The 23,571-nt window shown below is 51.8% G+C and overlaps 1 protein-coding gene across 2 annotated transcripts in view; it reads right to left on the bottom strand.

Moving 5' to 3' along the window:
• Window positions 1-58: 58 nt before the first annotated feature.
• FAM163B (family with sequence similarity 163 member B) overlaps window positions 59-23,571 on the bottom strand; it is a 28,806-nt gene continuing 5,293 nt past the window's right edge. For both annotated transcript variants that reach the window (XM_027650188.1, XM_027650189.1), the window contains 2 exons: window positions 2,644-2,759; window positions 59-2,502 (listed from right to left, as the gene is read on the bottom strand). In XM_027650188.1, the coding sequence (XP_027505989.1) occupies window positions 2,101-2,502; window positions 2,644-2,736 (495 nt within the window). In that variant the 5' untranslated portion in view covers window positions 2,737-2,759 and the 3' untranslated portion in view covers window positions 59-2,100. The remainder of the gene's footprint in view (window positions 2,503-2,643; window positions 2,760-23,571) is intronic.

The raw sequence follows: 23,571 nt of genomic DNA, 5'->3' as shown, positions 1-23,571 counted from the left end.
TAAAAAAACAAACCTCAAAACCCATGTCAAAGTAGTTTATTTCTTTTTTTTTTTTTTTAATTTTATTTTATTTCTTTTTTTACTTTCCCCCCTCCCCGAGATCCCCGAAGTCCTGTACAACAGATCACCAGGTGAAGGTTAGTGAAAGCCAACCGTTTGCTTAGTTTCCAAGCTACAAGGGAAAGAAATAAGGGAAAAAAGGAAGGAAGGCTGGGAGGAGAAATACGGTCACGAGAAACGGGGAGAGAAAGGGCTCAAGGCGTGGAAACAAACCCCGGTGAGAACTGTACATGGGAGCATGGCCCGAGTGGCTGTATCCCTCTGGAGCAGAGGCATCGTGCTCCTGGGATGCAGCACTGCAGGGACCAAGCCCAGAATATTAAACACGTACGAAAACAACCCTGGCCCCCTCCCCCCCAAAACCCAAACAGAACCCCCCCGAGAAAGTTGAAGATACTCATTTGCAAAGACTGACTTGTACGTCAAAAGATTTCCTGTGGAATTAAAAGCCCTCGTGGTTAAAAGTAAAGTACCCAGCTGGGCTGCAGCACAGTGTCTGTGAGCCGAGGGGGCTGGAGCCACGGCTGCTTCTTCCTGTAACATCTTGAAAAAGGAAAGCTGACCCGGAGCACAGCACTGGGGCCACTGGAGTCTCTGTGCAGCCAGTCCATCCTCTGCCAGCCACCCCCAGGTCCAGCGTGATGCTTTTAACCTGAATAATGTATAATCCAGGAGAAACAGGGTGCTTTTTGTCACACAAACTGGGAGTATGGTGAGGTTGGAGGGGAGGAATGGAGACAGCCAGGAGAGACCAGAGTGTGAGTCCCCCCGTAGATGTTGCTGCAATGTGCAATTTCTCTCCTAAAGCACTGAAATACTAAAAGGGTTCCTTTAAAGCATGCTAGGTGCAGAGGGACGCTCTCAGTGACCAGCTCTGTGCCTGCTGCTCTCCCAGCACTGCCCTGGCCAGATCCAGCATGGCTGGAGGAGCGGGGGCAGAGCTGGTGCCACAGCCAGGCTGCCTGGCCATGGGAAAGGGCTCAATGAAAAATGCTAAAGAGGAGGTTTTGCCTAAATCTAAAGTGTTTTGACATATCTCTGGATGGGTGAAAAGCATGATGGATTTTAAAAAAATTAAAAAAGACAAATAAATGCATGTAAAACTGTGCATGCTTGGGATGAGCACATACATGATGACACAGAGCCTCAGTTAGAAGTTGCTTATGGCATTACTCGGAGAAGGGATGGATTATTCAGAGAGGTATTCCTCAATCCAAAAGTGTGCTGTGTGTTATTCCCATAGTCAGGTAACACAATGGGTTTGTACCCTCCATCAGGGAACTGTGAGGTCACTCCAGGATCTCCAGGGGCAGGGATAGGCTGTGCATGCACCCGCCATCCCAGCCCTGAGGGGACTGTGCCTGTCACTTGAGAATTAATGACTGACTTGAGGAGCTGAGGAGCGAGATGGCCTGGGAATAGTGCAGGGCTGTGCACACACACACACACACACACTCCCATGGCTGCAGCACGGAGCGCTGCAGGAAGGGGTGGCAGAAGGGTGGGCAATAGCAGCTCTGCTTTGCTTGAGAACCTTTGAGGGGAGGGGTGTGTGTGTGTGTGTGCACATGTGTGTGCACATGTGTGTGCACATGTGTGTGCACATCAGGGCCACCACATCACGGCAGCAGCTGGTTGCTGACTCGCAGTACGAGCCATTCTGCAGCCAACCCTGTGCCCCACCATTTGCTCACCGTCCCTCGGCATTCCAGCCGAACGGTGAGGAGGGGTGGGTACTCCGTAGAAAAGGATGCTCAGTATCAAAATCCTCTTTATAAAAGAAAAAAAAGAAATGCAACGCAGCGCTAGAAAAACCTCACGTCCCAGCTGCAACCATCCTCCCCCACGCTCCCCTTTCGGGGTTGTTTCGCTACCCCTTCACGCTGCCGTTCAGCCCTGGTAGAAACACATTCACTTCTTTTCCTTTTTTTTTCTTTTTCAGAACTCTTCCATGAACTTCACCGAGTTCTCCCCGCCGTTCAGAGCCCTGGGAGGTGCAAGGAGGTGCGATGGGACGCCGGCCCCTCACACGTTGGCCCCTCACACGTCGGTGCTGATGCTGCGGCTGCGGGAGAAGGCCTCGCGCATGGCCGAGAGCCGGTTGGGATTGAGAGCCTGCAGGTTGGACACGCTCACCGGCAGAGCCAGATCCTCCTGGCTCACCGTCTTGTAGCTCACCCGGTCGCCCCCGTTGTGCAGCTCCTCGGGGGGCTCCTGAAGGAAGAAGGTGGGGGGCTCGTAGGGGGGCTCGTAGGGGCCGCAGCCGGGGCAGCTGGACCGGGTCGGGGTTGGCTTCTTGGTGAACGGGGATGAGGTGTAGAGGGACGGGCCGTTGGTCAGCACTACGTTTCGGTTGCAGTGGAGCGGCGGGATGTGGGAGTGCACGGCGAAGTCGGGCTCCTCCTCGTCCTCCTCGGATTCATCCTTCTTGCAGCAGTAATACTGAAACGGGATGGCTCAGCTGGCACCCCAAACCCCCCGCCCTATGTCCCTGAGGGGCTGCTCCGTGCATGCCAGCCCTGAGGACCAGTGGACTCCCCTCTCCGCTGCAGCACCCTTTGGGGTCACATCCCCCAGCCTTACCTGGAGCCTACAGTAGCAGAGGACGGCGATGATACATAGCAAAATGACAGTCGCTAATATTCCACCTGTGATGACCACGGTCCCGGCTGTCATCCGCCCTCTTCTCCATTAACAGCCTGCAAAAGCGAGTGCACGGGGTGATAGGGTGAGGTTGGTGATGGGCTGGGCTGTAGAGCCCCAAACCCTACTCTCACCCCCATTTGCAGGGGGCTAGAAACCAGGAGTTGGGAGGTGACGGGCAGGATAAGACCAGAGGCTGGCACTGGGCACCTGTGGAAGTCACCAGGGAGTCCCCTTCCCCCTTAAAAGCCACCTTGCAGGTGCAAGGGGGAAAAGAATCCTCATGAAGTGGGTGAGAGTTTGAGTGAGAAGCAGCTCTGGGGTCACATGAGGCTCTTCTGCTCACAGGAGGGGGGACCCAAGGGAAGTAAAACCTTCTGACCCAGGTTCGTGGCACCCTCCCGGCTCCTGCCTGGCGGCAGAGAGCTTTGGCGATGGGAGAAGGAGCTTTGCAATAAGGATTTCTGAGCTGTACACATTTTTCTCTGAGCCTATAATCCATTTTCCCCATGAAAACAATGTGATATTTTAATTTGGAATGACTGGAGCTGCTAAGTGAGCCCTTAATGACTGCAGGGACAGGCATGCTCCCCTCCCTGAGGAGCAAGCTGAGGAACAGGATGTGTCTGAGGCACCAAGCTCCTCCACTTCACAAAGCCAGTGTTGGGGGGCTGTTGGGGGCACCCCAGGATGATGGTTTTGACAACCCTGGGTGAGCTGTTTGCTCACAAATGCTGTGGCTGGGACACAGCACACTGACCATCATAGAGACGCTGTGGCTCAGCTTGGTCCTGTGCATGCACTTTGGGGTACCACCAGCACCCTTCTCTGCCTGGAATGCCCCTTAGAGGAATCTGGGAGGAATCTGCTGACACAGCACTGGTAGCAGTGGAAGATCCCTGCTCCTGGCACTGTTGGATTCACTTAGAGGGTGGACGTTGTTCATCACGCGCAGCACGAGCCCCACAACGCCAACACGGTCTTGCTCTGAGCACCCCTCCCCTGAGAGCTCATGGGAGGGTTTGAATTCCTCTTCATCCCATGCAGGATTAGACACAGCTTTTTGCCACAGGAAGGATGCTGGGGAGACATGTACCTGCCTGCTCACACCTGCCAGGGGCTCTGGAGACAGCGGCACTAACACTGGCACAGCTAAAGCTCCAGCAGCCTTTTAGTGCTGCAAGCGTTGGGCTGGGAACAGGAGAAGAGACATAAATTAAGAGAGGAATCAAACCCTGACCACCTACTCTTCAAGTGCTTTAACAAAGCTGGCCTCCAGTTCATGCTATCAGGTTAAACCAAAAAACCAGCCACCCCAGCCCCAAATTACTTCAGCACCCGAGGAAAAGCAACTGTATCTGTCAGGGATTTAACCTGTTTCCAAAGAAAATAAATCCGTGCCATATTTTAGGCGCTTAATGTCCTGCTAAAGTTGGGTGAGTGCTGAATGGATAAAGCAGTGTCACGTTTTATGTTGCTGCCGAGGAGGAGGGGAGGAGGGAAGGGAATTTACACCAACGGCTGAATGGCTTCTCACACTGAGCGGCCACAGGGCAAGTGCTGGGCCAAATCCTGCCCTCATTCCTTGGGCAAAATGCTCTGAGGAGGTTCAGGAGGAGCAACACAGCCATGGGAAAGGTCTGGAAACAGTGCATTAGTGATTTAGAAACTCTGGTTCCTTGGGCTGCAGCGGGTACCGCCTAGAAATGCCCATCTATGGATCCTTTGCTGCTCCCATTTGCAATCCCTCTGCTGTCCTGGAGCCAAGGGCAGGGTGTGCAGGGTTGGCACAGGACCTGGCTCTGGGGTGCAGACTCAGCCCTGCAGCCTCTCAGGGACTGGTGTTGCACCCATCAGAGAGGATCATCATCTCCTTGCCAGCCCACTACGGGAGGTGGCAGGCAGGGTTCTGCCAGGGAGTGCTCCACGGTTTTCCCACCCATTAATTAAACCCCGGGGGCACAAGTGAGGGTTGCACAGAGCCAATTTTCATGGTTCTTGCCCAGCCGTGCCCAGCCAGATGTGGCATCACGGCCACTGCTCCCTCCAGAGCAAGACCATTTGCATTTCACCCTTTTTTTCCTCCCAAGACATACTTCTCTGATTAAAGTTGCGTACCTGGAAGCATTAAACCCTCCAGCATGCAAAGGGGGAGGAAAGCAGAGCATGCAGAGGCCCATAAGCTGAACAATTCCTGTCTAGACCTCCCTTTTACATTTGTTCCTAATTTCACGCTCCACAGGCTCCCAGATTCATATATTTAGCAATAAATATCCTGGTAAAAGGAAGTGCTTTGCAGCTCTGCTGTGGTCTTGGAGGAGGTATGCAGGAGCCCTGGTACTGGGAACGCAGGCATGAGAGATGCAGTCCCAGAAGACACTCACTTGGCTCCTTCCTTGCCCCTCAGTAACATTAGGAGCCCTCCAGATACTGAGGATGCCTGAACCCCCCCCAGTCCCCCATCCCATCCGAATCCAACCCCCAGCACATCCTCCATCACTGCCAGACAGCGACTTCAGGAGGATTTTAACTCCACACAGGCTATTTGCCGCCAGCCCAGGAGCCTTTTGCTGTAGGAACACGGTCCCCAGTGTCGTGGGGTGACAGGGGATGGTGGTCCTTGGGGTTACTGGGAGCCACTGTGCTGGTGTGGGCACTCAAGGCTTGGAAGCAAGACTCCCCCTTCCCTGGCTTTACCTTCCTGGAGTCCAAAGGACAGGCTGTGCTGCAACAAACCAAAGGCACTGTACGGTTGCTACAGGCTGCTCCTGCATGAGCTGTTTGCTTTTGGTCACAATCCTGTGCCACATGCTTGCTTTTGCCTGCAGGTCCTTCAAGACCCTGCCATGGATGAGGTCATGGCTTTGAGGCCGAAATCTTCGCTAAGGGCCAGATCTGCATCAGCTTCTGCTTCCCCCAGGGGCTGGAGGGGGTCAGGGGAAGCTTCTCATGAGCGACAGAGAATGGGACTTGATAATGCAGAGGGGTAAAAGGGGTGGGATGAGAAATCATCCAAAGTCACCCCCCCAGCATCTTGAACACGGCCCCTGGACCACCGAGGGTGCCCGGTGCAGGGAGAGGCTGCTCACAGCTGTGCCTGGCTCCTGCAGATAGCTCTGTGCATCCAGTGCCTCTGGGGAGGGCTGCGTGGGAGGAAGGCTCTGGAGCAGCTGGGGGGGCTGAGCTCAGCCCATCCGAAGGCTCCAGCTAATACCCGGCTAAACCACGGCTCCGAAATACTGAGCTCCAGGTCCAGGTGCTGGAGTGCTCCAAGCATGGCTGGATCATGTGGACTGGCCTGACCCTGCCTGCTGAAGCTGTAGGAGGAGACCTGGGGATAGAAAAGGACACAGCTCCAAGGTTTTTTTAGGAGACCCTTAAGCATCCAGTTAAGCCAGCTTCTAGGATTTACAGGTATTAACAACAATCTTTAGGACAGACCCTTAACTGAATGGGGCTTCTACCTATCCCATCCCACCCCATCCCACCCCTACTCCGATCCCCAGGGCAACACAGTAACTCCAAAGCCTAGCTGGAAACACTGTCATGGCAAGCACTAAAAAAAGGGAATGCTGGTCCCACTGAAGTTGTACCTGCACAAGGAGTCTGTGTCTGACCTGCAAAGAGCTGTAGTCCACATCTTGTTCTGCCCTAGTGCTGCCTGCATCCCCCAGCAGATCTGGGACCTGCTTCCTCTGCAGCCAGAAGCACCACAGCCCTCTGTTTAACATGGAATTTGGGAATTGCCCTTATTCACCTGACTCCAGGAGCTGGAGATTTAAACAAAATAGCCAGACTGGGTAGGAAATGACAACTGGCAGCACAGACACCAGTGCTGACAGGATTGCTCCTGTCTGGTACCCAGCACTAGAGCAGACAGGAGCTTAGATCCCACCATAATAAACACACAGGGATGAACAGACAGCCAGAGACACCCCACACTCGGGGGACACTCAGTCCAAACCTCAGCATGAGACCCCAGCCCTCATCCACACTGTTCTGCTGCTCATAAGGGCGGTCCCATGCAGGGGAGTGAGGATCAGCTCTGTCCTGCACTTCCAAACAGCCAGGATGGAAAAAGGGGAGAAAAAGGCAAAAAACCCATTCCATCCTTTGCAGGGAGCAGAGGAGGCCAGCGTCGTGTCCTGAAGTAACACCCTCCTGCCTCTCCTGGCTTTGCTCAGCACGAGCACATCCCTGGCTCTGCTGTGTGCTTGGACAAGCTGCCGTGCGTGGGTGTCCTCCAGCACCCGGGGGGGCTTCCGAGGGGGGGAACGACCCTGTGTCCTGACACAGCCCCCCAGGCTGACCCTCATCCAAGTGTCATCTGGTGGGGGATCAGCTTGTTGGGTCGCTCTGGGGAGAAGACCCAAGGGAGAGACCTCAACAGAGGGATGATCAGGTTGGGAAGATTAAGTCCTGTGTGGAAACTGGGAGTAGAGCAGCTGTGCAGGGGGAAGCACAAATCTGACCCTCCGTGGTGGAGGGTCATGAGCTCTGCAGGTCTTGCCCTGGGTGGGCAATGCAGCCGTTTCCCAGCTCATCCACGTGCAAGAAAACCTGATACCAGCGCTTCTGACCAAGCCCCACTTCAGAAGAAAGGAAAAGAGCTCAGCAAGAGGCCAGGGAAATGTGAGAGCATGTGGATGATGCTGGTTGTCCAAGATATCCCTTCCCCAGGTTGCTGAGCCTCGCTGTTTTCTGCCTCAGAGCTGGGTAAAGGCAGCATTTGGGACCCAGGACCTTAGCCCAGAGTAACAAGAAATACCCCCTGTAATAAACTGTCCAGGGCAGGGCAGACTGGATCTGAGCCCTTGATGATGTAAAGTTTAGGGTGAGCCTGGCAAGTCCTGTTGCCCCCCTCAGTGCCATGTAAGTGTCACAGCTCTGCCCATGGACAAACCCTGGAGAACATCAGCTTGAAGGAAAGTCACTTCCAGCGGCCCTGGGAAGTGGGAAAGCAGCAAATAAATCAGGAGCCAAACCAGTTTGGTGGCAAATACGGCCTCACTTCTGCATTTCCCCCAGTTCCTGTAATCCTACCCAGTCAATGAATAAGAGCTGGGCTCTGGGAATGGCCGGGCAATGTGCCAGCAGAGGACTTCGCACTGACGGAGCCAGCGGACAGGGCAGCTGCCAGAAACACAGGCAAAGAACGTGGCTTTCCATATGAAAAACACTTTAAGCAGAAGGCCTGCATCACTCCTCTTTGCTTCCTCTCTCCTCCTGATGGCAGGCAGCATTCCTGGCCTGGGGGCTGATGCTCCGTGCAGGCAGCAGGGATTTAAGCAGCCAGGCTTGGCTGCGGGTGGGCTGGGGAAGGGCACGTGGGGGTTTGGTGACTGCAGACCCATCACTTCAACAGGACCACCTGAGTACTCCTCAACACAAGGACAAGGTGGGACACCTCGTCATTCCATGCTTCCCCATCTCAGCACAAGTGCTTTCCCCATGGGAACCCCCCTATCTCCAGGCACTCCACACTCCAAGGACTTCTGAATATTTTATGAGCAGAGGGCACTTCACTCCCTGCTGTGCCCTGTTTGGAGAGCGCTGCTCACAAATTCCCAGGCTCATCCACAGCAGACAGGTCCTCCTGGGTGCTGGAGATGGATCAGAGGTCCCAGCAGCCCCATATTCCCACCTGCACCCACCAGGATCACGCTCATCCCCTCTGTGCTTGGACACCAGTCCTTTGCAGAGCAGCTCCTGCATTCAGGAGGGGCTTTCCCTACCCTGAAAACGTGGGGTTGCACCACTGTTGATGGTCTCTGGAATAAGAGTGATTTTTCTAAGTCTGTGGCATGTGGGAGAGGGCTCCACCAGCTGGGAGATGCCTGTAGGGCTGCTATGGGCTTTTAAACAACAAACCAGAACAGGGAACAAAACATTTCCTACCCATCTGAAATACCATTCTGGTGGCCTTAAGAGCCCTTCTCTGGTTTGAAGCCAACTACAGAGGTCACTGATACTGGTACGGAGGTAACTCACAGCTCAGCCCACAGTGACCCCTGTGACTGTCCCCTATATCACCCCTCAGCCCTCCTGCCAGTGGGACAGACCCCAATACTTCAGCTCCCACTGATGTCCAGGCCAGAAACAACATATTTCAAAGGCAACCTATACCCAGTGCCTGATTAATTATTTATCAGACAGGACAATGCTGGAATAGTGCTGAGCTCTGCAGAACAGGATCCTGGACACAGGGATCCCAGCAGAGCTTGGGCAGGGCTGGGACAGCAGCTTGGGCAGGATGTGCTGGGGATCAGGGCTCACAGAGAGCCTGGGAATGGATGAGGACAGAAGGACAACACCATAGTTGTGGAAAGGTTTTAGTGCCCTGGCAGTGAGACTAAGGCTGGAGGTACATCAGGCTCACACAGATGGGCATAGGGACGATATGGGGATATATCTCCCATATTTGCATCAATCACAACCCACAGTATACTCCTCCAGGAGACTGGAGCAGCCATGGACTGTTCCTCTCCTCTCTGTCCATTCTCATCTCAGCCCTTTACATTCAGAAAACCTCCCTCAGTGCTCCCAGAGTAGTGTTGAGATAAGAAACAGGTCACAGTGAACTGCTCCTTTTGTCTGCTCTCATTATAATTCAATACAACCACATATAAAAATGGTGTTATACATAATTAAATCCCAGAATTCTACAATTCAAAATGTTTTGTTAAATATTACATGGCAGCCCAACAACTCCTTGTTGTACAAGCTTTTTCCAAAAACCCACTGTATATGCATCCCTGCAGGTGTCCCTGCTAGTGATGGTGCTGACATATAACCATGGGACATTTTGGGTCAAAGGGACCTTTAAAGGTCATCTAGTGTGACCCTCACCGCCTGCCAGAACAGCCAGGCTGTATTCCTGTGTAAGAACAGCTTGCTAACAATAAAACCCAATAGAGGATGCTCAGGCTACTTGGGAGATACATCACACAGCAACAGCCACTCTGAATTTGGGTATTCCCAAAGCTTAAAAAAAGCAGCAGTTCATGGAACAATCAGCGATCCTCTCCCACTAATTACCATTGCCAGCTTTTAAAGCAGAGATTAGCTCTTAGTCTGAATTTCCAGCACACTTAAGCAGGCTTCCTTCGAGCAGCATCGATCCAGGGGATCCCTGCCCCGGCAGCGCGGGTGAGGGAATGTGTGCTCTGCACTAATGAGGCAATAATGGCATTTAGTACAACCAAATCATGCCTCAGGAAAAGTAATATTTGCACAGCTCATCAAGGTGGCATTAAGGCTTACTAAGCACAATGCCAGGCAGGAATTTAAATGACTGCAGATGCTGAACGGAGAGCAGCGGTGCCGCTGGGGAGGGATAGGAGGAATGCTGAATCACCTGGATGTGTGCTGCCCTTGGGAATGTCCCCTTCCAGTGCCACTGTAGCCATGCTGAAGGCACTGCTATCTTCATTCCAAAGGGACTAGGGAATGTGACTGTGGAAACTTCAGCATGGCCAGGAATAAAGCAGGGTGTGTTCACCCTGCTCTGCCCCTCTGACCCTCAATGAAACTTTGCAGCCACATCCTAAAAGCATCAGCAGGGATTTTGGAGACATCAAGAGGGATGCTGGTGACTGAGTGCTGACCAGCAGTGCATCCCTGCACACCAGCCCTATGCTGGCACCAGTCTAGGGGAGGTAAACCCAAAAAACAGGCCCAAGGGAGGAACTGGTACAGAAGTGATGGACTTGCCTCCAGGTCTGACCCTGCACACGGTGAGCTGCCACAGTGGGAGCTCACAAGCAGCTAGTCTCTGTCAGGATTTGAGAGCTGCTATCAAACCACACCAGAGGGTTTTACCCTCCCCAGTCCCACCTTTCCTTGCCCAAACAATCATACTTTGCTTAAATACCAGGAATTATTTCCATAAATCATCTGGAAAGCAGACCATAATCCCAAACACACACACACAGTCTAAACTATTAAAAAAAAAGAAAAAGAAAAAAGAAAGAAAGATGTGCTGTCTTTCCACCCTGCATCATTTAATCGCCTCTTGAGTTATGGTTTAGTCATCCTCAGATATTAACATTAGAGAGAGCAGGTTTTGGAATTAGCAGCTTGGGATAAGCTACTGCAATCACCACTGAGCCGGGAAGAAATCAGAAAGTGGGGAGCACCCCAGGGTCTTCTCCCAGCAGGGCAGTTTCACATCCTGGAAATATCCCCATGCAACCTGAAAAGCTTGAGTTAGCATACTGAGAACTAATAATAAATCTTACTCCTGATCAGTATTTTTTGCTGCCCAGTTCACTGAACAGGCAGTGCTCCCTCTCCATCACCATCCCACAGGAGAGCTGATTGCAGCCCCCAGCAAGGCACAGTCAGAAAGATCAACAGGACTGGTCAGAAAGTGCTGCAGAAATTGTGCAATTATGGAAAAAAAAGAGTAATTTGTTTTTCTGAATGAGCAACTCTTTCCAGAATTGCTCCACTCACCTGGATTTTGAAAGCTCTTCAGGTTGAAAACCTGATGGTTTCAGGTTGAAGCAGATGTTGTTGCCCCAAGAGCTCCAGGGGAGCTGGTTCCTTGCACCAATAGCTCCCAGCAGCCTTCCTGCTGTCCCATCTCCCAGCAAATGCCTCGAGAACAAGGTTTCATGGCTCAGATGGGATTGCTGGGGCATGAAGATTGGAAGAGATTCTCACAGAGTCACCTGCTGAGCTGTTTGGTCATTTACAGCCCTGGTTGGGAACTGGAGATGCCTCCTGGTCCCAGGGGCACCGGCACTGCAGCTGGGATGGGTTCAGCACCTTCATCCTCAACTTGTCCTGGGAAAAAGGCTTTTACAGCCCAGAGGCACTGCACAGAGGGATAACAAGGTCCTGGTACCCCCTGATGACCACACAGAGCAGCAGAAGCAGCAACTCTCACTGCAACTCCCACAGCTTTAGCTCCTGGGATCTGTGGCTCTGGCCATGCAGCGGTGTCTGCGTGGAGAATCATTTTTGTGGGAAGGCATGGACTGAGTCATCTCTGCTGCCATTCAGCCCTGTGCTAATAGAAACACTACATGCTTCAGAGTTTGTGTTTGCACCTTTTAGCCTCTGCCTCGGGCAGGCACAAAGCCACCCAGGCCCCTGTGCCAGCAGCCAGCCCCAGCTGCACGTTCAGCCTCTGTGCACATCCGAGCTAAAGCCCTGGTTCATCCCAGGACCTCTGGCTCTCCAGTTCTGGCAGTACCATGCCTGAGAGAGAAAGTGTTGCTACGCCAATACCCATCTTACAGACGTGGGAACTGAGTCCTGGGTTGGTTAAGGTTCTGCTTTTGAAGCCAGATTGCTTGAAATCTGTCAAATATCAGCCCACTTCCAGACTAAGTGGCTTCCCCTAGGCCAGGCACTAGATGAGCAGTGAGCTGAGAGCAGGTCCATGCTCCTACCACCCCCTGCACTGGTAGTTGGGAAGGATTAGTCCCCACACCTGACCTGGTGGCCCCGTGATGTCCTGAGAGGCGGATGAGCCATCGATCCTGAGCCGCAGATGAGCCATCGATCAGGGTGGGGGAGGAAGGGCACGTACAGTGTACATTTCCATTAAGCAGTAAATCCAACAGCTTTGCATTTCCAAGAGGTATGAACACAGCTCCGTGGGACAGGAAGATCCTCAGCAGATTAAAGTCTTTGTGAGCTGCACACCCTGCCCTCCTTTGCTCAGCATTCACGGATCCAGGCTGATGTGGAGGAAGCAGGGAGCTCCTTGGTGTTCATTAAATGCAGCAGCCTGAGAGCTGCAGGGACACCCTCCATCCAGCCATCATCACATGCAGGAGGGGGACCAGCCCCCCTCTGTCCTTGCCTACCCCCCCCACCTCCCCGGCTGTGGGTGGGTGGCTGATGGCTCGTGACACTCATGCTGTGTCCCCCCCTCCAGCATCTCTGAGCTGCCCTGGGCTCTGGCTTTCCATGCAACCCACTTATTCCTCATCAATCCCCCTCCTCTGCCCTTGGGAATCAGACTCCCTGCAGTGTGACCTGGCTCTGTGCTTCCAGCTGCTGCTGCAGCGTGACACCGGGGGACTCCCCGGGTGCTGCAGGCACCAAGCAGCCCTGCCTGGGATCTCCAAAGAGATATACGTTGTTGCCTTAGGAAAAGAAAAAAAAAATCAGAAAAAAGGGTAGGGAGTTTCCATAGCTACAGCTTTACATTGCTCTGGCAAAGGCTCCGCTTCAACCCGTGTAATGAGACACAAGCAGAGTGTTTTTCCCACTCCTGCCCAGCAAGGCAGCACGGTGCATGAATAAAGAAGAGAAGAGGAGAGAGGGAAGCTCAGGGATTTTGGAAATAACACATAAATGTTAAGGACTGGCATGTGAGGTGGCTATTGGCACAAACTCCCTGCCCTGCCTGTCCTGGGGCATGAGCTGCACTTGCAGATGGGGAGGGAAGGAGCCCCACAGCCCCACTCATCAGCACAGTGAGTGACACACGCACCTTCATGTTGCTTGACCTGGTCAGAGGCTAAAAACTGCTTCATTTAAATTCCTGTCTGCGTGGTGCTCCCAGGGCTGGACTTCAGGGAGACAGGGAGGTGGTGCAGGCAGTGAATCTGCAGAGATTTAGAGCTGCTGCCAATGCAGAGCCACTGCCCAGAGCACCTGAGAGTGTGAGGCTTGCTTGGCTCCAAGTCCATGTCCTGTACAATGTAACATCACACACAGGGCTGGTGGCAGCACTGCAGCTTGTGGGGAACAACACATGCATTTGTAAACTGCTCTGATCACAGGATCACAGGATGGTTTGGGTTGGAAGGGACCTTAAAGACCATCTCATTCCACCCCCCTGCCATGGGTAGGGACACCTTCCACTAGACCAGGTTGCTCCAACCCGTCCAACCTCTCCTTGAACACTTCCAGGGATCATGAACAAGAGGGTGATGGGCTTCCTCATTGTTTGCAACCTGCAGGCAGTAAAATCTCCTTATGTTATCTTTTTTAATAAGGATTTATCATTGCTGCATCAGGGGAATTAAAAGAGACCATCTGAGAGGGTAATTTCCATATTCTGGCAACTCACCATGAAGCAGTTCCAGTAAATTTTCCTTTTTTTCCTCACCTTAATTTTGCTACAGTTTTTCCTGGGAGATGAGAGAAGGAAAAATTTAACTTGGAGGGGAAAAAAAACCACACCCCACGACAACAAAATCATAGGCGAAAAAGCCAAAAAGATAAAGGAACTCACACAGTTCAGTTGAAAATCCTCATTAGGTGAATAAAGAAACTGAGAAAAACCTTCACACAAATTGCTCTGCTCAAACCAATGTAGGATTCACCGAGCTGCTGGCATCAGATGTTTGAAATATTGACTGTTCTCAGGGACAGCATCTTTCAGAAATCAAAACACACGTGATGGATCTTTTTGCCTATCGTCAGCGCTGGGCTGACACCTCCCCTGCCTTTGAAATGACTCCTTGATGCTGGAGAGGCCCTTGAGAGCGAGGTGGTGGCTCATGCTCCACATCTGCCACCTCCTTGCCACCCCCAGGAGCCAAAGTGACACTGCTGCCGGCACCAAAACATGGAAAACTGAGGTAGAGGAGGATGGGAGGCTGGGAGCTCCCACCTGCCCTCCCCACTTCTCATCAGTGCTGGCAGCTCCCCAGGGAGGCTGCAGCTTCTCCCTTCCTTGCTCAAACTGTGCCTGAGTGGCAGCACCTCAGAGGACCAGAAAATGCCAAGTATCTTGTGTTTGAAAGCCAAGCCTCAGACCGGTGCTCTGAATCACCCCCTGAGCCTTGCTGAAGACAGGGCAAGGCACCCACAGCAGCCCTGGGGGGAGTCAGATCTTGTAAACCCGAGAGATGAGCACACAGAAATGCCTCCATCCATCCTGCAAAGCAGGAGACTCACACTCCTGAGCGCTGCCCCACTCCACCTCCAAATCCCAGCTGGATTTCAGCTTCCTTCCCTGGCATGGTGAGCTCACTTCACTTGTACACGCTTGCTAGAGCTCATTGGGAACTAGGAACGTTCTGGTATTAAATAACAGAGATAATGTGGTGAACTGGGAGCCCACAACCAAATTAGCAAAACCTTTCACTGAAGCAATGCTGATTTTCTGAGCTGAACTGGGAGCCCACAGGCAAACCAACAAAAACTTTCACTGAACCCACTCTGATTTTCTGAGCTCTCCAAGGCATCACTCTACCCCGTGGAGCCCTTCATTAACATCTCACCTCAATGGTAAACCAGGCAAACCTGAAGTTTGAGCCTTACAAAATCCAGACCTGTAAATGTGAGCATCTTCCCTGCCCAGTGCCTGGGAGTGCCGAGGGCCTCTCAAAAAGCGTGATGGAGCTGTGCCTGCAGGAGATTCCCCCTGGAAGGTTCAACAGATGACAGGTCTCCTCTGGGAATTAGGAATACATTCACTGCTGTCCAGAACCACGGGCCTGTTTAATAAAACACCCTCCAACCTGGCTACCACTGCTCCTGGGCTTGACAGTGGAGAGAGTGGGAGCCCAAGGGAACCCAGGAATTTCTGCTGTGATCACAGGATGCTTCAGTCCTGCTTCTGGATGGTTTAATTAGGATTATCACGAAAATGCACAGGATTGTGATATTCAGGTTACGAGGCAATGTTAACAGTTGTATCAAACAAAGCCCTTCTCGTTACTGGTTCTGGTAAACGTTCTCATCTGTATTAATTTTTGGAAATCTTCTCTTTTTTGAGCAAAAATACAGCAGCAGTGTGCCAGTGTTACACATCTCTGAGGCTGAGCAACCCTAATCCTCTGCAGTCAACAGTTCTGCCATAGCCAGAAATATTCATGCTTTCTATTTACTACCAATTAAGTCAGACAGTGTTTTAAAGACCAACCCTTTGTCTGCCAATCTGAACATTCAACAATATGTAACATTTACAAAGGTATGAAGAAAACAAGTAAGATCTGTGCTTGGTTTCTCAGAAACCGGTATCACACTCTTGTAACCTGTGTTGTTTTATTTAAAAATACAACATAAACAAAGATGTGATGCCAGAAACACAAGGGAAAATAGGTGCAACTAAGAAAACCCCACTTTCTGTGGGCTGAATCTTCTCCCACGAGCTGCTGTGAGAATCAGGAATAACTCTTGAGAAAACAGTAACGCTGAACTGTTGCAAATCAGAAAATAAAAGATTATGGAACTGTCTAATATTAACTGTGTTTGTCTTTATCTCGGGGGCTATGCCTGCCCATGGCTGTCCCATAGAGTGCTGGCCACAGAGGATCACAGAATCATAGAATCACAGAACGGTTTGGGTTGGAAGGGACCTTAAAGCCCATCTTATTCCACACCCTGCCATGGGTAGGAACATCTTCCACTAGCCCAAGTTGCTCCAAGCCCCATCCAACCTGGCCTTGAACACTCACAGGATGGGGCAGCCACAGCTTCTCTGGGCAACCTAGACAACACCAGGTCTCCCCTGCAAAGAGAAGTGCCCTGAAAGCTCCTGTCTGAAGCCAGAGCAAGCTCAGTGATGTCAGCACCCAGTGTTGCAGACCTGAGTTGCCCTTGGAATTACAGAACGGTTTGAGTGCGAAGGGACCTTTAAAGGTCACCTAGTCCAACCTGCAGCCATGAGCACATACCCTGCTCCAAATACACCTTCAGCTCTGTCACAATCAGTAAGAAAATGGCCTTGGTGACAGCTGGATCAGGGATTTCACCTGGAGAAACACCTTTAAAGCAAAGTTGCAGCCACAGGCAGTGGCAGAACCACACAGCTTTGTGCCTGTCGCTGTTTGCACAAGGAAAAGAGTCGCAAAGCAAACCCACAGGACAGCCATAACTCTGAATTATTACCTCAGCACCTCCTTTGGGTAATATAACAATAAACCCACAAAATTTGCCTAACAACAAATGCAAATCAACACTTGTTATCCTTCCCCTCCCAACTCCGCTCCCACTCTCACTGCAGGACTATTTTCCCCCATATCCCACTGCTAATCTTTCCAGGGCTTAGCTACCCAGCAGGAGACACCAACCAGACCAAGACACCTCCTTTCCCTTCCATGTGAGAGCCTTATAAATTGCATCTGTGTAAATCCCTACTTGCACTGGCTTGCAGAGATGGGGAGAGATCCCCAGCAGTGAGGCCACGCATTTCCTCAGCCACCCTCCTGCAGCCAGGACACCTCATTGCTTGCTCAAAGCTGAGCCTCCAAATACTGGATTTTCTCCCCAGGAAAGAGTTTAGCTTGGATTGCCACAAAATGCATCCTGTTTTGCTAGGTAACTCATGTATATTTTGTTAAGTGAAGAGTGGCAACGTGCACGCTGCTGTTCTGTGGGTGCCAGGGTGGGAAACCAGGAGGCAGGAGGAGCATCGCTGCCCGCAGGGATGATGCAGGCAGACACCGTCAGGGAGAGCCTCCCTGCACTGCACAACCTGTCACCTGGCTACGAAGGCAGGCGACAGCTAAAGGAGAGAGTTAATGGCTTGCCAAAACTCAGGCAGGAGGACCCGCGACAGATCTTACACTAAACCCACACTGAGAGCAAAGGGAATCCAGATGTAAAGCGCACAGCAAAGCCAAAGCAACACCCTCTGCTCAAATCGGGAAGCAAACGCGGGTTTCCGACGAGGAGCCCTGAACTGGGATTGCACTGTCCCTGCTGGTCACCTCGGAAAATACTGTATTATTTCCCAGGGAAAAGAAACCCCACACATCCCAGAGGAACCAAGGTGGAATACTGGGAACAAAAATGAGCAAAGCTATTTGCAGGTAAGTTATTTTTCTCACAGGAAATGGTGCCTGTAAGTGATGTTTTAGCAGAGCTGTGATTCTCTGTAGCACAGCTGCTTTGGGGACTCGTCTGGTGCTTCCCTGTGAAATCCCTCTTGCTCTGGGCGCGCTCCCGCAGCATCACAGCAAATTCCAGCCTCAGTGGAGCCTGTGTATCATCTTCTACAACAAAGTTCACGGTACCTCTTTGCTCTGATCAGTGCCAGTTTAAGAGTCTTTGAATCTTGAGGCATTTTGATCTGCTGTAGCTGAAGTGACCTGACCTGGGGAGAGGTCGGGGGAGACGACAAAGCCATCACAGGGCTGTGCTGGTCCCCAGAGGGTTTCAAAGCAGCCACATCACCCAGAAATCTGGGTATTTATCTTTCCCTGGCAGCCACTTTTCTGGCATTTATACAGATGTATTTTCCCCTTTAATCCCAAATTCTCCGTGACTAAAGAGAGGACCTGGCTTTGCCTGATGCCTGGTACCTCTGTGGGTACAAGACAGCAGGCAGTGCTACAAGAGACCACTCTTGTCCATTATGGTCCAGCCTAGATTTTCAGGCAGCTGAGGAACAAGGGACCACCTGCACAGGAAAAAATGAAACCACAGAGGACTTTTCCTCCCAGTTTGCTACGAGCCCCCTCCAGCAGAAGGGAAGGAAATCCCAGCTGTGTGGTGTGCCCACTGCTTGCAACTCCCCCTATATAAAGAGCTTATGAGCTTCTGTGGCTCAGACCCTTTGATGAACTTGTACCCAGAGCAAAGCCACAGCGTGGCCTCAAAGCCAGACCTGAAGCTGGTGGTGTGGAGGGCTCCATCCCCCCGCTGAGCAAGATCATCCCCTTTATCCCCTGCCCAAGAGAAGCCAACCAGTGCAGCCTTGGAAGAGCCTAAGCTGGACTTTAGTAGCGATTCAAAGGAAAAAAAAAAAAAGACAGGCTTTTTCCCCAAAGTCTGTTTTCCAGGCTGGCAGCTTCCGACGGTTGTCTCACCATGGAAGTTTTCTGTGAATGGTATCTCGGAAAGGAAGGAAGAAGAGGATGGGGCTGTGGAGGAGGAGGGCAGGGCTGGAGCACAAGTGGGTGAACAGAAGGGAAAAAGCAGGGATGGAGTGGCAGGCTGGGTGTGTGGGATCTGAACAGCTCCAAACAGCTCTGAACAGCTCTCCACCAGCACTGACTCTCTCTGCAGCACTGACACAACCTCACGGCAGCACTGGATGAGGCAGAGAAGGGCTGGAGTCAGTGCCTGGGATGGGATAGTCCTGCTGCAGGCAGAGTGTTCCAGTCAGCTCCATTCGCTCACTCCTGCTGCCCTCTCAGAGAAACACATAAGCAAACAAAGATATGTGAGACCACGACGTGATTTCCTCCCCATCAGGGCTCTCAAAGGGGCAGGAAATTATCAGTGAGCACTAGTCCTGCCTGCCCCGGGGCTGAGGTAAGCAGCCAGCAGTGTATCCTGCCAGGAGCACTTGCAGGTGTGTGAGTGACAGCAGAGCCACATCTCTTCCCTTCTGCCACGTGAGCAGCATCCTTGTCACCTGGGCGAGGGAAGGGGAGTATGGCTGGCACTTGCCTTCTGCCAGAAATTCACTTGCCCTCCTTTTTCTTTTCTTAACGAGCAGGCTATTAACCAAACAGGGGCACGATGAATAAATACGTGGGCTGCAGAGTGGCTCCTGCTGTGGCCTCACTGAGGCTCCGAGCACTGGCAGCCCTCGCCAGCCCCCCTCTCCCTGCACAGCCTCCCGCCCTCGTCTCAGGTGCTCAGAGGCGGTTGCTTTATCCATTGCTAATGACATTTATTTTCTTCTCAGAGCCTCGGGGAGGGCTCTTTCTCTCACCCTCCCTGCTGATGTGAATCCTGCTGCCCTATTATGCTGATCTGAGACTTTTTTTTATTGCTGAGCCGCTGGTGATCTGCCCTGCATCCCCCGTCTCTGCCCCCCAGCCTGCTCTTCCCACAGCCAGGCATGTATTTCCTGGGCTTGATCCAGCCAGCACCGAAGTAAGGAGAAAACCTCTCCCAGTTTTCAGGTTGGATCAGGTCCCTGACCTGGTGAGGACAGGCTAAGACTTTCTTTTGGGTTTCTGGTAACTTTCCTCTAAAATGTCCTTCAGAAAAAGGCAATTATCACCATGCCATTAAAGCTTTCCCCATTGCACGGCCAGATAACTCGCTGGGAGCCTTTTGAAATAACCTTTAAACAATAGATCCTGTCTTGTTTACTGCATGTTCTGAACTCAACAGTAATGCATCCAGATGTCACCCCTGTCTACTGTAGGCCTAACTATTTCTGGAAACACACCAAAGGCAAATTGCTTGGATAATGTCAGATATTGTTGCAAAAAGAATATGACAAGTTTCCATCTCTTTGATAAAGGCTGTGGAGCAGAGAGATGTTTCCCAGGGCAGCAGAGCTGCGTGCACCTTCAACTCAGCTCCGCACAGGAGCCGCATCCCTCCCTCCACGGGCAGATTCCAGAGGCACACACTTTCCAGCTCAAGAAAAAATCAGTGTAGCTGTCAAGCAAAGCTCACAACATCCATGCTGGGTGGTGTGTGACCGCAGGTGGCTTTTGTCCTGGAGGTGGGAGACAGGAGAGAAGCACTGGAGAAGGTGAGACTGGGCTGAGCTGCCCTCGCGGTGTCTCAGCCCGTCTTGTGCCATTATTGTGAGGGAAGTCAAACGTCAGCTCTGACCCATCACAGGTCAGAGAAAAGAGAAAACTGCCTGAAATGAGAGGGTAAAAAAGCTCCCCAGCCCTCGGCTCATCTCTTGTCTCCACTCCAAGCCCTGCCAAAGGGAGCACCCGTGCACGCTGATGGAAGTGCTGGCACCCAGCAGCGTCCCAGGCTGCAGCTCACAGTGCTGCCCCTGGCTCCAGTGAGAAATCTGTGCTCTTGGACACATAGGATGGGATAAAATCATCATTATTGTGATTTTGGCCTAAATCAAGTCCTGTCCCCCTCAGTGCTGCCTCTGACACAGGCACCTTGAGAACCACATCCCCAGAGGAGCCCCGTCCTCCTGCTGGTGCACTGAACTGCTATTAATGGGTCATGGCTGCTATTAGCCTTGCCAGGGAGAAATAGGTCCAAGGATATTTCAAAATGTTATTATGACCTTTAATTTTGTTCCCCAACCTTTCCAGCTGCCCTGTGCCCAGGGCTGTTCTCACAAGGCTCGTGGGTTCCTAAGGTCCCAGCCTTGCCTGGGCTGGCCTTGGCTGTGATCTGAATGTGGCTGAAAGGTCTGAAGAGGGTCAGAGTCCATCACCCAAACCTATTTGTCATCCCGCTGCCAATCTTCAGTGCTGGGGTATATGCTATTTTCTCAGGCAAAGGGTGAACCAATCCCACCACAATAAATCAGATCACAAGGAGAGAAGGAGATGACACATAATGACATGGGAGAAAGTGTAAATTAGATGGGGAATGAGCTGCAAGTTCAACCCAAACACCTGCCCTTCAATGTCATAAGTTGCATCACAAGCTGTGGCTGTGGGAGCCCTGCCAGCACACAGCACCTCTTCCCTGGCCTGTCCTTATCCACATCCATATCCATGACAACACAACAGACAGGTACCAGAGCAGGCCAGGTGAGAAGGTACCAAGTTATCCCCATTTCTTACACCAACACTAATGCAGCTGGGCACTGCACAGCCAGATGAAAAGGTCTGAGTTAGGCAAATCCCTTACAGCTTGGTCAGCTGCAAAACCCCTCAGTGTCCCACATGCTGGGCTCTGAGGACATCTCCTGACATGCCCAAAGGTCAGTGGCACAGACTTTCTCAGCCTGTGAGGACGCAGCGAAGCTCTCTGGGCTGCACATAAATGCCCGAGGGAATTAAGCACATTTATCTCTTTGCATCTGGCACCCAGCAAAACATTTCAAGATCCTAAGGGGGTGTTCAGGTGTGGCTATAAGGTCAGTGAGTGCTCTTCAGCTTCAGACACGGGAAACCTTTAGAAAGACTTGGGTTATTTAATCCATGGGCAGTGAGCGGGTCCTCTGCCCCTGGGCCACTTCTGAACACGTTCTCCTCAGACTGCAAAGCCCGTGAGATCAAACCTTCAGGTTTGACTCTTGTGTCACCTACATGAGGGTTTAGGGACTGCTGCAGGTGCAGTGGAAAAGGATCAGGAGGAGATGTGACAGCTAGACAGAGCTACCAGGCTTTGATGGGAAACAAAGAGAAACAAGGCAAAGATACAGCCAGTAACCACGGCGCGGGTGATGTTCTGCAACTCTCCACGCTCAGGTAGGCACAGGAATCCAAGAATTGCCTGTATTTGTAATCTGTGCTCACTGACAATAAAACAGAAAGGAACAAATGATGTTCCCTTCCTTTCCCCTCACATCCCCACGTCCTTTCTAAACGAGAACCAATGTACCGAGGGGTGATAAATCAACATCAATCACTTCGCGGGGGATTTTGTTGAAGTTCTTTATCTCCACTGAGCACCAGCACCGTTCCTGAAGAGGTCCTGTCATGGTTCTGCACAGAAATCCTGACACGCGGAGGAAGGAGGTTACACTTCTAATTACAGCTGCTTGGTCTTTAAGGTGTTTAAAATCTCTTTTCACCCACTGACAGCCCTAGTGCGTCTTTCTGCTCCTTTCAGACAAGATGAAAACCATCCACAGAGGCTGCAAACAACCTTCAGTTCTTCACACACCACTGCAACAGGGCAAGAGCCTAAACACAGGTGTGGGATAGTTCAGGCACTCACTTCATGCACAATTTATGTAAACTACTTTCCCTTACAGCATTATAATTGAGATGCTTACTCAGTAAAGATGTGATAAGATGACTAAAAAACCCATCATACTGGGTACTTTCGCTCAAAGAAGTCACCCAGGAGCACCATCTGCACTCTAAAAATTGGGATAACCCACCAGGTTGCCTAAAATGACAGACATCCGTCATCACAGACTCAAGTACACGATTTTCCCACCCAGTTTTTATGCTGATTTCGCTGCTCATTTCAGGCTAGAAGACAATCTGTTGAACCTCAAAGTGCTGTCTTCTCTTACCTTTAATTTATTCTGTCAGAAAACTGTCTACCTTAATGAGTATGAGCACACCCCCACTACCTTCCAAGTTTGGTGATCTGTTATGTCAAATATAAATAATCCTGTCTGAAACTGGTCGATATGGGGAAATGAAAAGCCATCTTCCCTTGGGGAATTTCTCTCTCCCTCCCACAGCCCCCTCAAGCCCTCAGGCTACCTTTAATGTACTGAGCAATATCCATGTGCCTCTGAGAGCACAGACCTTGATGGCTGCTCTATTCATGAAACAGTGACAAAAACAACCCACAGGTAATTGTGCCATCACCTTTCTCACAGGCAGCTCTGGATCCCTCTCCATCACCACTGCTTTGCTGAGTGTGAGTTAGTGGGCTGGTTTGCTGCCTAACCTGAGACTGGGGTGGTCTCTACGAACTCACTGGGATGGAGCAGAGGATTCTGATGTCCTTCAGAGCCAGGACACGAGATAGGAACAAAGCCTTGTCCTAGACACATGGCTCCAGGTGAGATGCCCAGACAGGTTATTTAGAGAGCCCAGTTTCAGTCCCATGCTGAGCGTGCAAAGGAGGATGAAATGGAAGAGAAGGACACGATCCGCACACTCAGGAAAGGGATGGGATGGGGGCAGCTTTCCCACTCCATCCCTGAAAGATGCTTTCACGACCTCCTTCACAGGCATGGCTCTGAAACTGAAGATGCTGTAGGACCAGGGAAAACCAAGCCTGGAGCACCTCAGTATTCTTCATGCAGGTCTAAGGTGGCAGGACTTGCCCAGTCCCCCCTGAGACAGGCTCTGGGGGAGCAGATGCTGGGCAGTTCTCCATGTCCTACTCGCTCTGTCTCCCCCCTCCAAACCCCTTCCCAGCCCCACTCCTGGCAGCCGGGGCTATCCTCTGCCTGCTGCCCTCCTTGAGGGTATCCCCCCGGGATACGGTTTCGCTGCCGGTTCCCTCGGAACAGCGATCCCAGGCAGTTCAGGATGCACCGGGAAGCGGGCGGCGGGGGCGGGAGTGAAGCAAACGGGGGGGAAAAAACACCGCGAAAGACCCCAGCGCTGGGAACGACGGGGAGAAGGGGCTCGGCAGAGCCGG

This window comes from Corapipo altera, unplaced genomic scaffold (assembly GCF_003945725.1).
Source record: "Corapipo altera isolate COAL_440 unplaced genomic scaffold, ASM394572v1 268, whole genome shotgun sequence".
NCBI classification, from domain to species: Eukaryota; Metazoa; Chordata; class Aves; order Passeriformes; family Pipridae; genus Corapipo; species Corapipo altera.
The sequence above is the reverse complement of the archived record's forward strand: the minus strand, read 5'-3'. Positions and strand labels throughout refer to the sequence as shown.